General features: G+C 38.3%; 1 protein-coding gene across 2 annotated transcripts in view; it reads right to left on the bottom strand.

Moving 5' to 3' along the window:
- The window catches only part of LOC145785048 (histone deacetylase 1-like), a 46,767-nt gene that overhangs the window by 15,772 nt on the left and 14,624 nt on the right, over positions 1 to 16,371 (bottom strand). For both annotated transcript variants that reach the window (XM_082596749.1, XM_082596750.1), the window contains exons 4-12: positions 16,227 to 16,301; positions 13,508 to 13,646; positions 4,602 to 4,743; positions 4,277 to 4,381; positions 3,563 to 3,659; positions 2,897 to 3,037; positions 2,514 to 2,560; positions 2,222 to 2,342; positions 2,016 to 2,090 (exon numbers count right to left, since the gene is read on the bottom strand). In XM_082596749.1, the coding sequence (XP_082452875.1) occupies positions 2,016 to 2,090; positions 2,222 to 2,342; positions 2,514 to 2,560; positions 2,897 to 3,037; positions 3,563 to 3,659; positions 4,277 to 4,381; positions 4,602 to 4,743; positions 13,508 to 13,646; positions 16,227 to 16,301 (942 nt within the window). The remainder of the gene's footprint in view (positions 1 to 2,015; positions 2,091 to 2,221; positions 2,343 to 2,513; positions 2,561 to 2,896; positions 3,038 to 3,562; positions 3,660 to 4,276; positions 4,382 to 4,601; positions 4,744 to 13,507; positions 13,647 to 16,226; positions 16,302 to 16,371) is intronic.

Genomic DNA, 16,371 nt, shown 5'->3' with positions numbered 1-16,371 from the left:
GGGGTTACTGGGAAGCTAAATTTTAAATAAATCGCATCCAAGACAAAACTGGAGTGACTCACTTTTTCTTGAACTCCTTTAACTTTCTCTTGCTTACTGTGCAACACAGAACTCAGCATATACAGTAAATTGCTTTGTTCTACAAAGTCAACTAGCCTATATTTGTATATCTATGTTTTAATCAAACTTACCAGGTATTTCCACCGGTAGCCTACAACTCACGTTACGACCAAGTATTAGAGCAGCCATTTTCGTTCTTTTCCGCCATGACAAGCAAGAAAATGAATGGAAGCTCGAAAATCTACTTCGAACTGACTTCTTGCATTAGCTAGGAGGGAGCACATAGCAGCGGAAGCGTTAAATCATTGCAAATAAGAGACTAGAACATCTGTAACAACCTCACATCAGTTGGGACCGAATATGCAGCTTGGCTACTTTTCCAAGATCAGAAATCGTTTTTGTAGCGGCATTTATATTAATAATAATATTTGTTTTTTTATATAGCGCTGTATCCATTGCAGAATGCGTTGCTCCTCAGCGCTTTACAAAGCAGACAGTGTCAATGCAGCCGTATAGAGGCGCAACTGAATACATTATTACCCGAATCCACTCCATTACTCAGTGCCAAGCAGGAATTAGATTCACTGTCCACCATCTTTAAAAAACATTTGGTATGACCCGACAAGGTATCGAACCCATGCTTACCGTTTCAGAGGCAGGCGCACTAACCACTAAGCCGGTTATTGCAGTATTTTATGAACTTTTTATTTTTTGTCCGCATTACCTCAAATAAAATGCATAGTTCATTTCGGCAGTCTAGTGTACGTATATTGTAATGAGACTAGTGCTCAACATTACATCGATTCTGCTGCAAACGCTTAACAGCCACATTTCCATGTCACAACTACATAGTACATAGCTTCTTTGCTCACACTTCTTGCATCTAGCACCACGAATACTGATCGTGATCTTGGCACTTTGTGGGACGCAACAATGTCGACTGCCGCGTATTTGGTTTCATGTCAAAAATGACACTAAACGATTCCTTTAATTTTATTAGTTGGAATCATGCATAGGTGGATAACTGGATATGGTTGAAAACATGGTTGAAACCTTTTCTAAGCAACTTGGCGAAATGTAAACACTGTTAAAAATACAGTACTGTATTTATTCGCCAAATTGCGAGTGGACAAGATAGTTCCGATTATGACATTATAGTTAATTAATAGTTATGGTGTGATTGGAAGCAGCAAATGTTTATAACCTACCGTTTTAATTATCACGTCACACCTGTCGGCTGCATAGCCGACAGGGTGCCGGCGCCTGTTCGACACCGCTCAAGAGCATGCGGCTGTGTCTTTGGCAGGACACTTAAAGGCACGCCTGAAGGTGGACACGAAGATTGGCTTCATTGCCTTCCGTCCACTTAATCTAAATCTTCAACCACCAGGTGTAAGCCTGGATACGACAAACCTATTTGCTCTTCGATAATTAATTCGTGTTAGGAATGAGAAGAACCGTATCAGCTACAATACCCCGGTATATCAATGAAGGAGCCAGGATCCTAAAAATGTTTTGGACCCTAGTGGGTATTTTTGACCGATACAAGTGGAATAACCCGCAATACCAAAATAAGAAACTTCTGAAATAACGAGATATCTCAAAGGAGGAAAAATACGAGGAAAATCGTCGAGAGGTGGAGTCCACCAAAATGTGATGGTTCTAAAACAAATCGGACCGGAAACAAACGCACTTCTAGAAAAATAATAAACGGTGTTATCGTCACCTTCTCAGGCTCCTTCAATCAGCCTGGCCCGAGTGAACCCAAGGACGATAGTGATGCGGAGTGCTTTCAAAGCCCGAAATTAATTTTTATGAACGAAAACTGTTCTGGACCGGAAGGTTAGTGGCTGTTTGCTGACACAATTTGGCCGTTTTTGAATTCACGTATTCAATTGTAATATAATTGTAACCGAAAACCTTTACCAAAGCTAGCAACACAATATCTGACTCACTGGACATTCTCTTGTCAGGGTCTTCCCCTTGCGTCTCTTCATCGCTGTCGTCTGCAACGGCATCAGCAGGCACATCTATAACGTAGAAAGCAGGTTAGCCGCCCGCCGGTCTCGCCAAGTTGGCACGGCAATGGTCGATATGGAATACAATATATCATATGGTGGATTCACCAGTTTTTAATTGACCTAAAGCCAACAACCTTCACCTTGCATCTGAACACCAGGGGCGTGCGGGAGCATCCGGAGGTTTTCAAAAAGGCGCTGTCTGATCTTATGAAGGTATTCTGTGGTGTTCTGGTTGGACATGTTGCTCGGGCTGATGTGAAGCTGAAGGACAAACGATTGGATTATTCGTGTCAGTCGACAGCATTCCTGAATCCTGAATACTTCAGCCAGGAACAAACAGTCAAACACACTAAGACAAGATCACCACAAACCAACGGCACAATATAAAAAATAAAATTTGAACGTTCCTGGTAACTATTCATAAGTGTTTACCTTAAAATCCGGTCCAAAATACTCGAAGTAATCGTTGTACGGAAGTTCTGCGGGTAAAAAGTAAGTAAATAACAATGTTTGATAGTGACGAAGTAGGGTGAAACGCAATGATCAGTGGCATGAATTGATTGCTTACAAAGACAAAGTTATCAAAAAGTGCCAAACTTAACTCAAACCATCAGGAAACGCAAACGCTACAGGTCACACCATCAAGCACAACTTTGAAGTGGAGCCATATACAATAGTACGAAAAACAAAATTACAATAGAAACAAGTTTGAAAACATATCAAAACCTGACATTATGTCGATGGAAAGCACAACAGAAATCTAAATGCAATGTAAAAGAAGGCGACAGAGGTTTAAAATTCACATAACCACCAACCATTAGGGATCTCCTGGCCAAGAGCCACAGCGGTCTCATACGTCCAACACCTAGCAACATTGCGTATTGTGTAACCTCCCCCTCCAAGCATCAGGATGGGAATGTTAAACTTTTTGACGTATTCCAAGCACTTGGCGTGGCCTACAACCAGTATAAGTGATGTTTAAGTGTGCTATAAGATTTAAACGTTTTCAAAGCTGCGCTGAATGAAGCTAAAAATCCCAAACTGATATACAGTGAACTCCATCTTGACAAATTGACACCTACACCATCCCAGCCGTTATGATTATATTTGGATCAGGCATATGGCAACAGTTGCAAACTTATGCTTTCTGTCGCCGGCATAAGATAAAAATACACAATGTAAATGGTAATATCAGCAAAAGAGAATTTCAGATGATGGGCATACGGCGTACCACAATGCAATTGTTTTTGCTCACCGCCAGAGTAGAACTGAATACTGAAAAGTTTGGGTGTTCATCAGGACAATTATCGTTTCTAACACTAGTTGCTACGTTCATCTGATCAACTGACAAGTGACAGAGAAAAAAAAATTACCTTTTGCGTGGGGTTAAAAATTTACCCAAATTCACGAACTTGTCCTTCATTTTAAATAAATTTTCTCCCATGACATCAAAGTTGTACACTGTACACCCAGTCACCCACCTTTGACAGTGAGATTAAAACAACCTAACCGGTCTCCAGTCAAAGAGTCCGCTCCACACTGAAGCACAACCGCGCTCGGCTGGTAATATTCCATCACCTTGAAAAAAATTTAATGTTTTGTTTATATAGCAACAGTCTAAAATAAACTTGCACGCCACAAGTGGCGCATTACTATTTATGCGAAAACAATCGGTCACCATGTCATTAATCGCGACATATGGTGGGTAAATCGAGCGAGAAAGAACATTTAAATATCGAAAACTGTGTGCTGACGCAGCAGGTGGCACACGTCAGAACTTGGAAAATAAAATTAACATGGAATAGGAAAACGCGAACTTCTAACTGTGGCAGTGTGGCTATATGACAAGATTGATATCTTCATTTTACGGAGGATTCATTCTGCAATGAATGTGGTGGTTTTACAAATTTTATCGTCACCGTGTTATAAAAAAAACGGGTTTCTATGGGCAAAATCAGATTCTGTGTTGAAAAAGCCCTGTAGGGTCGCACCACCTTGCAAAAGTGGTACTGAATCTTGTTCCTGTATTGGCAATCAGCAAAGGAAGGAATTCAGGATAATAATGAACTCGCTGCACTGACACTGTCTGCTTTATAAATCGATGAAAGCAATGCATATGTGTGATAGGTACAGCGTTATATAAAAAAAAAGAAAAAGACCGTATATCATTCTAAAACCAGTGAATCAACATTTACCTTTGTGATGACAGGTTGAAATATCTGCTCGTAACATTCATCGTCCATGCCGTCCCTCAGTGGGAAGTTCAAAGCATAGTACTTGCCCTTTCCTGCACCGATGTCCTGATGTTTTGAAAAATAATAGTTTAAGTAAAAATCCAACTGCCTGACTGTCAGCAACAAATCTTAATACACTAAGCTTGTACAGGGGTGAATACTTCCGGGTTCTTTTCCTGCAAACTTTGCCGTTGTAATCAAAATAGTGATCTCTCTGATTTAATTTTTAATTTACTTCATAAACTGCTTTTCAACTGCGTTCTCTCAGTCAGTTCACGTCACTCACTCTTAGATCGCCGGTTCCGGGAAAGTATTCGCCATATTTGTGGAAGGACACGGTCATCACGCGGTCTGTGGTATAGAAGGCCTCCTCCACCCCATCCCCATGGTGAATATCGATGTCAATATAAAGAACGCGTTGGTGATATCTTAAATATAATGGCCACTGATGAAAAGGAAGGCATCATTCAACTACTAAAGCACATGCACACCATTTGAACTGCATACCATCCGTTACACAGGAGAGGAAGAGAAAATGCAAGTGGCTGACATGAAAATGCAGCGGTGGTTTCTAGGGTTGACGGAATTACAATAATTGTGATTAATGATTTTTTTAAATATATTTTCGTTTTGTACCATCCATTACTTTCACAACAGTTTGAAAGTAATCTTCAGCACTTCCACTGTACAGTGCCCGATCGTAAACGGAAATATCAGAACAAGGCAAGATATGCTCAATGGATAAAATAGTATTTAAGACAAATAGTCTCGCGGTGAGATGTCGTTGAAAAACAGCTCCAGGATGTCTCATAAAAGGTAGATCTGACATTTCACACTGCAACGTGTGATGAAGAAAAACGACTGCAACAATCATAAACACCTTAAATAGAAGGACTAGTATCTGCTATGCTCGGTATGCCTATTTGGAACTGGGGTCCGAAATCCAAATTGGGCCCATCCAAAATGTGGTACAAATTATTCACAAAGCTTTGTTTTCGGTGTCTGTTATAGGGTTTTAAGGGGCAAGGATTCCATTTTTCACACAAGTTTGTTTTTCTCTAAAAAAATGTCATTGAAAGGTCTTCTGAAGCTTATTATTCGCAAAAACATCACAATTTTGGCAAAATAGGTGTTCTTTTACTTAAGCTAATGGAACAAGAATGTGCTAAAATTTGGTTTTAGCTTGCTTGTTATCTGCAATTGTTGCAATTAGCGATCTGTAATAAAGTTTATAACAGATCGTTAACACCTTTTGTGTTTGTTCTTCAGTTGTGTTTATACGTAGCTCAGTGCAGATTGTAATTTCAGTCATTTATTATTAACATTTCACGAATATTTGTTATTCTATTATTATTATTTTGACTGCTCAGTGCTCATCCACATCAATATTGAAACTGGCAAATTTAATCCACAACACTTTTCATTAGGCTGTCATTCATTACTACATGTGTGCTTCTCTCTGTTTTTGTTTTATTTTTTGCTATTTGTTTTTTTGGGTTTTGTGGCCGTGCTAACTACAGACTTATAGCCTACCACATAATTTTTCATTCAGCACGTTTTAAACCTTTCAAAATTTTGCCACCTTTTCCCGTTCGTTAACGTGCTGGTAGGTTTATATCGATTTTTGTAGTTAGTATCTTTTTCGTCCCGGACGCGTTAATGACGAAAAATAAAATGATTAATTGATTGTTTAGTTTAGATGAATTAAGTTATTTTCCTGACGAGGGCAGAAAGTATGCCGAAAACGTTCGAATGTATGTAGTTCTCTTTTATGTATTGTTTTTGAATTATGCAATTCAATCCTACAAAAAAAAAAGATTTTGACAAACTGTTTGGACTTTGACACCTGATTTCAGGTAATTTTGGGGTGCTGAATCCGAATCTGAACTTAGATTTTTACTATCACATCAAATTTCTGAGATATGATAACAAAAATACTTTATTTTTGCCAAAAGTGAATGATTTGGCGTTGCGTTTACTACCAACATATGCAGTGCTATAACGAAAGATTAGTGTAAGACAGGCCAAAACAGCTTAAATAAGGTTACTGGACAAGCATCGCCATATAGGCCTGCTTAAATCTTCGTGGTTTCATGCAAAACATTGACGGGGAGAGGGGTCAGTCATACTTTTAGCTTGTTATTACTGCCTTGTTAATAATGTTGCTTAGAAAACAAATTGGTATCAAAATTGTAGTTTGTTGGTGTATTTCAGCTACTTGTAGTTTGTTGGTGTATTTCATGCACCACATGGCCTGGATTTCTGAATATAGCACAATGTGTACGTGTGATAAACGCAGTGTTATCTGTCTATGGCAGGGGTGGGCAAAGTTGTTCAAAAAAAAAGCAGCTTGCAGATAAACCATAAACACCAGGCGAGCCGCAAATCAATTGACACAAACTAACATAACAGCAATAACAACACAATGATTGTTAATCCATATCAGTTTTGTACTTGACTCGCTAATCTCTGAAAATTTCGACGATAAATTGTTAATGCTGTGCGAATTAATTCTTCCAAGTGTTCATTTCGAAGTTCAGTCATTCCATTATAATTCAACAAATGGTGAACACCACCATCTCTTAGATTTTCTTCATTTTTACATATTTGGTGCATATTTTAGAATGATTTTCATAACTGTTGGATTTTTTTTGATAACTTGTGTCGTTTTCAAGTTACCGTATCGCAATTTAAAGCTTTGCATTTTTGCCACTAGTGGCGCCATTGTGCGTGGGAATATTTTGTGAAAATGCTTCAAAGTCACCATTTCTTGTCCAATTATGATGAACAAAGTGTCTATTTCCATGTTCTCATAGGTGAGGAATTCAATTATGCTATTAAAATATCAAAAAAACAATTGCTTGATATGAAAATCCTCATGGTATTTTTTAAAAATTCCTCAAACTTTAAGCCCCCCCCACTCCCCCATGATTGTATAACATTTTCTTCTGATTGCCTCCATCTTGTAAAGTGATTGTTTAGTTACCAAGAAATGAAAAATCTTTCACTGAACTTTTAACTGTTAGCATACCCATTGCAAGCTAATAACAGGGTTCCCACACATTTTTTATAAACAAATTCCCTACTTTTTCAATACTAATTCAATACTAAATTTTAAAAATTCCCTACCTAATTTCGATCTAAATTGCGCATTAACAGTGCTACATCAATGAAAATTTCTGTGCTGTATTATTTCTAAACACAATCATGCATAGCATAAGTTTAAAATTGTATATCCGAACTCTATTACATCCGAATCAAATAATATTGTCAGAAGATTCCTGTTTGAACAAAAAACTGTTTTGTTTTTTTCAAAAGACCCAAACTGAAACCAGTCGGGACAAACTGTCACATTTATACTGAAATTACAATTCAAAGCTTCATTAAATAGGTCGTGGCAACCTGCCATAAGCCAAACCAAAACAATTAAAATTCACACTACTAGCAACTACTGAACACTGAATCACAGAACATTTAAACACTGAAGCACAAAATCATTTAAAGGCCTACTAAATGAAAATTTCAAACGGAAATTAAGCATTAAAATGCGTGAACTGAACATTCAAGAACACATTTCAAGAAAAATTACCGAAAAAAAAAATGTTTTCAATGGCGCTGGCAAGGCCCAAAGTCCAATGTTTCATTTATTTTCATATTTTTCAAAATAACCAAAAAGTGCAAACACTGCTCGAGAATACATCACAAAAGACAGCAATAACAAAGGCCACGTTACCACATCTGATGTTTTGAGCAAACTGTCTGATGTTTTGATGTACAATTGTACATAGATACATAGCCTACAGTCAAATCGCCCGCAGTAACAATTATTACGAGATCAGCTGATTGCTAGTCTCTAGTGACGCAGACTGTACACTGTACAGTCGCACGTTTCGTTGCTCAAGCCCAACCTCGTTTTAAAAGCTCTGACAAAAGCACGCGCGCAATGGTGGTCAGACCGCAATGGGGCAAAATTTTATTGAAAATCGTTTTATGGTAGCACGTTAAACAGAAAGAACGTGGAAAATCGCCAAGTCAGGTTTTTCCTTTAGTATCCCTTTAAGCGCCAAAATTATTCTTTTAACAGCGGATTCCCAAGTCCAGATAAATGGTTATGTAATATGTAGGCTATAGGTCTACGTGTATGCAAAAACAAACTACCGAACACCTCTTTTTTAAAATCCCTGGAAAAATTTGCAGATCTATCTTTTGATTTTAAGTTGTGGCTTGAATTTTCTGGAAAAAAGTTTCATACTTTTTGGCTTAGCCGAACGTTAGAGCGGAATATTCACCATTATATGGCTTAGCAGTAACCGCACTCATGCCGTTAATCTCCATGTAGGCTATGTGTGTGTCAGTGTTTTCAACGTTGATAAAATACCGTTCCAGCGTAAGTAACATTGAAACTGCCTTGAAGCCAGCATTGACAAACATCAGGCCAAGGCTAGGCTTGCTTTGTAGCAGAGAACAGTCGCACCCATCAGTCCATCACACTGAACAAATGTGTTTACTTTTTGATTTTTGTTTCCAGCAGGCTACAAGTAGTGACTTCGATTACGAATAGCTTGTTCTTAGTTTTCGTTTAAATTAAGCCTTTCAATAAATCCTATCAGAAAATGTATATTTTGCATTGTTTATCCTTTTAACGTAAAGGGTCGCGGAAAATTTTAGAAGATTAAAAGGGATCCTGAGCAAAAAAGTTTGGGAAGCCCTGAACTAGCCTACACGTAGTTGGGTTAGTTCTCCTACCATCTGACCACATAGTCACTGAACATCAGGTATTAACCTAGGCCTAGCTTACCAGCACTCCACGTCTGAACAACGGTAGGCTGGTAGGCACTTCTGTAATTGTGATCAATTAAATCAGTAAAACCATGCTGGATGGATTGACCTAAGAACCCAAACTCAAAACAACCGCTTGGTGCAGTAGTGATTTATTTTAACAGCTGATCCAGCTGACAAGGACGGTATTGTATCCGGTTTAATCCAGTCCATATCGCATGATTTTTTATCTACAATTTAGTCATCAAGGTTTTCCATACTTTTTCAATACCATGAGGAGGTTTCACATAATTCCCGACCTTTTCCCGGTCTGGAAAACGGGTTTTCAAATTCCCTACTTTTTCCCTACTTTCCCGACTGCGTGGGAACCCTGTAATAATTATATTTAAGCTATTGTGAAGTCTTGGACAACAATTATGACTTCAGAGCCATTATGACTTCACAAAAACATAAAAATGATCTTGCTAACCTCAATTTAAAATAAACAATATCACACCGAATCAGAAAAATCAATTTATTAAAATATAGAGTTGCACACAAGCGTGGCTTCTTCAGTATAATCTTATTCAAATAGATTTATTTCAATTGTTTCTATTCGAATAAGATTATACTGAAGAAGCCACGCATGTGTGGCAACTCTATATTTTAATAAATTGATTTTTCTGATTTGGTGTCGTCGTCGTCGTCGTCTGAGCTTCTGGGGCCGAGGGTCTATCCTTTTACCACCCCAGATTCACGATGTTCCCGGACTACACTGGAAGGCTGCTAGAGAGCAGCCAGTCTTTAGTTTCATCATCCATGACGCGCAGACCTTCCACTCCGTTAGGTGGCTTGAAGATGGCACAGTCATTGATGATGTGGTCTGCGGTCTGTTCCTTGGCACCACATTCACAGGAGGAGGAAGAAGCCATTCCCCATTGGTGCATGGTTGAGCGGAAAAGGCCGACGCCCGTACGGAGACGGTTGAGGCGCATCCACGCCTGTCTCTGTAGTGTCAGGCCGATTGGGCGTGTGTCGGCGTCGGGGATGAATGAATAGAGTCTGGTGGTGCTTGACCTCCATTCAGAATTCCATTTATGGTCCGCCCAAGTAGCCGCAGAGATGTCTTGTTCATCAGCTTCGTTGATCAGAAGCCGAGCGGCTGGCACGAATGGGTGTCTTGATTTCAGTCGGCGGGGGTGAAATCAAGACTTGGTGTGATATTGTTTATTTTAAATTGAGGTTAACCAGATCATTTTTATGTCTTTGTGAAGTCATAATGGCTCTGAAGTCATAATTGTCGACAGAATTACAATAATTGTGATTGAAAAAACTTGTTTGTTCAAACGTAGGGGGCTGTGTCAAAATGATTTTTTAAATATATTTCTCGAATATTTGATGTTTTGTTTAGATGGATTAAGCTATTTTCCTGACGAGGGAAGAAAGTTCGGAATGGTCCGATTCCGCTAGTTCCCTATTCGGCTACAGTTTTGAATTGTATTTTGTATTTTATTTCACAATATCGTTTCTTTTGCATTCCGACAAAGAAAAATAAATTGAAATGAAATGTAGCGCAAAATGTTTGAACTATTAAATTGACATGTTTCTTCTTCTTCTTCCTGTTTTACGTCTCATTTCCTAGAATCAGGGTAGGACGGGGTCTGGCAAGGCACATCCTTAGTCTCCATTCATCACGATCTAGGGGGCTAGTGTTGGTCATCTGCCCCCGCTTCCTGTCATCGTTTACGGTGTCACTCCATGTCTTCCTGGGACGTCCAGGCTCCTTTGTCCTAGTTACTGGCACATCTCGGCATTGATTTATCCATCCGCTGCTCCTTTCAACATGTCCAAACCAGCGGAAACGGTTGAATCGGAGGTCGTCTTCAATCTTTCGCAAACCCAGCCTGGCGAGTAGAGTGTCTAAGCTGGTGTACTAGTGCTCTTGCGGTCTGATGTTGCAGATCCACCGTATCGTTGCGCTGTCATTTCGTTGATGTTTGCTCACGTAAAATCGACATGTATCCTGCGTCGCCTTCTGTATGCAAACTTAGAATATATTAGAATCCTCAACTATTACAAAATTCCAAATCCAACGACGCCTTCTGTTTATTTAGAGAATGTTGTATTTTATTCCACAATATCGTTTCTTTTATAGTTGAAATTATCGAAGCTTTAGATGAGTGGGGTTTAGGCCTAACCAGTAACCACTAACCAGGGGCAACAAAAATGGTTATTACAAGTGGTGTTTCAAAGATAAAACACTTCGGGAAAGAAATTTAGATCATTTAATTTTAAACGGACTTAAAGAATGCCGAAAGCGAAAAATAGCCTACGTTGATCTTGCCCGCAAAACAACAGCTGATCGCATGGCTTTCTCATACGGTATGGAAATTTCAAAGTAGATGATAGAGTAACTTACGCTGCTGGAATAGTCATGAAACTATTCACTGCAATATTAAGTAAACCAGCTAAATTAAACGCGCTATTTTCAACGAGGTCTTCCCGCTGTGAGATCAAATTTTATGATTCAACAGAACACATTGTTTTGTTCGCAATGTGTGAGAATTAAATTGAAAACCGATAAAAGAAAAGGTGTTTAATGGTCTTGGTCGCAGATCTTGCCTGCAATAACGACGCCTCTTACCGCCATTATCGACTAGCCAACCTGACATCATTGTTTTATGCGACCGCTTAGGTTTGACATCGACTTCAACGATCATGGAATGTTACGCACCGGCAATAAGAACGAATGTATCCTACACGCAAAAATAAAAAAATCAATTTCTTAAAACAGCTCTTTCTGTTTTGTCTCGTGATCTTTGCATATTGCTCAACAAGTGCATAAAGTTTAGAATTGACAAGAAATCATTAAATTTGAAATTTAAGTTCGAATCACTGGAAATAAACGTATTCAAAACTTTTACTTTTCGACGCCGTTTCAAACTTCGTGATCTACATCAACAATGATTTTGCGGCAGTAAAAATGCGTTCATTTTGAAAACTGCCAAGCTGGAGACAATAGATTGTCCCGTGTATAGGTTGAATCTGTCTTTTTGAGGAGACATTCACTTGCGAACATCTCGACTTATACTCGAGTATACGGTATTCCATAAAAGACTGTAAAGACTTTCGATAAAAAACAAAAGAGAAAACACTTCGCCGTTGTTAACGCTTTGAAGGTAAGTAATTAGCAAAACGTGCGATACGAGGTTAATAAAACCGATAGCAGGTTTCCACTCTGCTTGAAATCATGATTTTTTGCGTTTTATTTCGATAACTTCACTGTCTTGATCGTTGTTATTCAGTATTCACTCGCACGAAAAGAAAAGGATTCGGCTTGTTTTCCAACTGTTCCAATTATGAGCTAACAATATCAAATTTTTTACGACTAGGCGTACTGCATGCGTAAAACTAATCGTTTCAAGCAGCGGTTCTAATAAATTCGGTTTGCGACCTAGGTATCAATATAAACAAGACACTAAGCTTAATCAAAGATTACTTTAATTGAGTAAAATAGCGTTATGGTTATGACGTCATCACCTTTCTCGCCCCCTAAAGTTTTTTGAAAACGCCTATGATTGTGGAATAAAATGCAAAATACAATTTAAAACTGTAGCCGAATAGGGAACCACCCGAATCGGACTGTAGACGAATGGGGAACCACCCGAATCGGACTGTAGACGAATGGGGAACCACCCGAATCGGACTGTAGACGAATGGGGAAATAGCCGAATAGTAGCAGACCCGAGAAAGGTTGCCGAAAACGTTCTAATTTATGTAGTTATATTTTAAAACAATGAAAACTATTAATACTACAAAAAAGTGCTCAATGCTAAGCAAAAAAGCAAAGCAGAGCAAATTAAATCAAATCTAGTTATTACTATCTGAAGCCTTTACAAATTGTTTCACCTAACGGATCATCAGAAGGTCTTATTCAAATAGAATCAAATAAAATAGAAAAATAAATCAAATAGAATAAGATTCTATTTGAATAAGACCTTCTGATGATCCGTTAGGTGAAACAATTTGTAAAGGCTTCAGATAGATAGTAATAACTATATTTGATTTAGTTATATTTTATATTTTTATTTTATGCATTGTTTATGCAATTCAATCCTATCAAGTTGCTATCAATTATCTGTCTATGCTATTCAATGCAAGAAATACCAGACAACCCTGATGATGTGAGATAATGTCTGTGCCCTTGTTGGCAAATGGATGCATGCTAGTAAGTAGAAGGCAGGTTGTTGTTTCATTTGGATAAATTTCATCCTCACTGTGGCATGTTTTTCAACAACAAATAAGACGCAACCCTCTTGCTAGATCACGTATTACTAGGAAAGGCTACTTAGCTACCAGTACCACAACAAGTGTCCATCCACATTCCACATGTGAAGTCAAAAACTAACACAACCCTGGACCTAAGATGCTTACTTGAGAAGTTCAAGTATCGCCAGCACGATATCGTTGACATAACAAAAACCGGATGCTTCGGACTTCTTGGCATGATGCAAGCCACCAGCCCAGTTGATCGCAATGTCAGTCTGCTGCTTATTCAGCTTCACAGCTCCAGCTGAAAGTAGATACAAAACGATGAATACTAAAATTGTATTAAACTAAGTACTTTGTAGATTAACATCAAGGAAATCAAGAACTAACCGAAAAGCGCAACTTCAGGGTTGATCGGTTTAAACCGGGCAGTTTTGACCACCTATTACTGGTCAAAACCTCTTTAGTGTATGAATCAAGTTACTTTTCAATTGAATTAAAAATATTACCCTCCATGTTTAGTAATGATGTTCAACTATATTTTGTTTTGATCAACAATAACCTAAATGTTGGATTTGGAACAAAAAATATTCAATTTCTCTGTTTATTTTTGATATTTCAATCAGTTGGTTATTTTAATTATTGAGAAAATTCAAATTCTAAAAATAAATTTCTGATGAACCAAAAAATGCTTGATAGGAAGTACAAGAATTTATTTCAACAATTTTTTTTATGAAAAACATTTGCCATAAAATTTGCGCAACATTTGCCCTCCCGTTGCGTAGCACATAAGACGAAGCACGACATGTAATTAAGGTAGTAGTCTTAACGCTGTTTGCTGTCTTGTTTTTGGCGGCGCTGAAACAAGAGAAAAATCCAAGATAAATATAATCTTTCGTACGAATTTTACAGGCCATCTGTGGCCTGCCTGCCAGCCATCTGTGGCTGCCTGACAGCGGAATGGCCCGTTTCGGTGAGTCCGATCCCTATTCGGTGATTTTTTCAATTTTTTTTTTTTTAATTATCGGGTACCGTAGCCTAATTATCATTGCCGTTTTAGGGTTAGGGGTTAGAGGTTAGGAACTCACCGAATCGGACTCACCGAATTGTTATTGGCGGCCATTAATGAAAGTTCAGGCTGCCATGGCCGGCAGCTATTTTGAGGCCTGCATATCAAAATGGTCACAACTCACAACTGCTTTTACATTTCCTAAATAGCCCATAGCCCAGGTAGCCGACCATTCACTACATAAAAATATTTTTCTGGGTTTTGACCGGTTTAAACCTAGTTTTCACCGGTAAAAACCAGGCTTAAACCGCTTAGTGGTCAAAACCAATTTTGACCACTCAGAGATCAACCCTGCGCAAATTACGCGATCTTGGTTATGAGTTGCCAGATGTCTGACAAAATGGCATTTTTAATCACGTTGCCCCGAAAGTAGACCAATGCTAACTAGTCAAACTTAGCTCAAAACTTGTAAATATTTAAAACAGTGGTGCTACTCTTAGATAGAACAGATAAATGGATGAATTTCGGTTAATTGTCTTGAACAGATTCATTTTTGAAACACTGTTGCAGCGAGAAGGCGATAAACTCATGTTGTAGGAGTTCGTAAATTTTGTTGCAGATTTAACGAACATGCTGAAAAACAATCGCCTGGCAAATTCTTATCTTTAATGCACCCTACTCTGAAAAGATAGTTTCGCATCTCGTACTTCTAAAAATCCTTGGTTAATATCACTCTAATAAAAATACTCAATCTCACACTACTGTTAGCGCCAAGAGCACACAAAATGATCTTCAAGCTGGTGAAAGAACTCAACACTAGCTCAAACGGGATTAAAAACTACAGCAGCGCACTGGTTCGTACCCACAAGAACCACCAGCAACAGTCACCAACAAGGCGTAGAAGGTACAGATGAAAGGCTACGTAACTCCATGGCAAATCAGTTCACCCAGAAGTGGCGGTTCTTGTTAGACAAATTTGTATTTTCTTCGAGAGTAAGCCACAATTTCCACAATGCATTTTCAACATATCAGCAGATAATTGTGATTGATTGCTGATAAATTCATATAATTGTGCAGTGTGCACTTGTGCAGTTTCCTTGCACAGTTTGCTTATGTTATTTTTAGCTTAATACAAACTTTTTATCCTTATACATTTGTTGAATCAAGAGCTTGCTAGATGGGTTCACGGTTCAGGGTTGCATTATTTTAAATACTAAGGTACTGATACGTTTCCTTTGTCTAGAAAGCATTCTCTTGTCTATCAACTGGCACAATGGAACATCTATCACAATAATTTTAGAAATTATTGTTTAAATAACATACCGAATATTTATGTCCCGTGGGGTATGCATTATATTATACTGTGCTGTTGCAGCCACTAAGCACCTATTAAAGTACACATGATTGAGCCTAAAAGTGGCGGGCGCACAACCTTAGACTCTTTTTTTTTAATTGATCAGTTCTGGGCTGCTTGTCATTCTTGTTTCTGATGTTGAGCTTGCACTGTACAGTTTTAGAAGTTCGGCATTGTTTGCACGTTTGGCACAAAAAAATTCAAATTATAGGTACCGTACTTTTATTGTATATGCAACATTCTTAATGATGAAAGCTTTTCAGAAGCTGACAATGTTGAAGCATTTCTTTGGAATTTCATTTCTTTAAATGTCAGTGAACAAGGAGTGACAATAAAGTGTGGTCACGTTTTATACAATAATGTCATAATAGCAATATAGCAGCCAAGAAAATATGTACCAGTGTACTAAGCAATGACATTAGTTAAAATAAATCATAAGTATATATAATTAAGACATTAAAACATAATCATAATAGAATGTGGAAACTGAACGTAAACACAAACATATCAAAGGGGTTCACCTATGGACCCTCCTCCAGACAACTGGCAGAATTCGTAGAGGCCGTCAAACACAGGGCAGTCCTCTCCGACATTGACTACAAAACAATTATATCAATATGCGGTAAGTTATGACATACGAGGTACAAAGCACACACACATAACAAA

This window comes from Aplidium turbinatum, chromosome 16, assembly GCF_918807975.1.
Source record: "Aplidium turbinatum chromosome 16, kaAplTurb1.1, whole genome shotgun sequence".
In the NCBI taxonomy this organism is placed as follows: Eukaryota; Metazoa; Chordata; class Ascidiacea; order Aplousobranchia; family Polyclinidae; genus Aplidium; species Aplidium turbinatum.
This window is presented reverse-complemented; position numbering and strand designations above follow the sequence as displayed.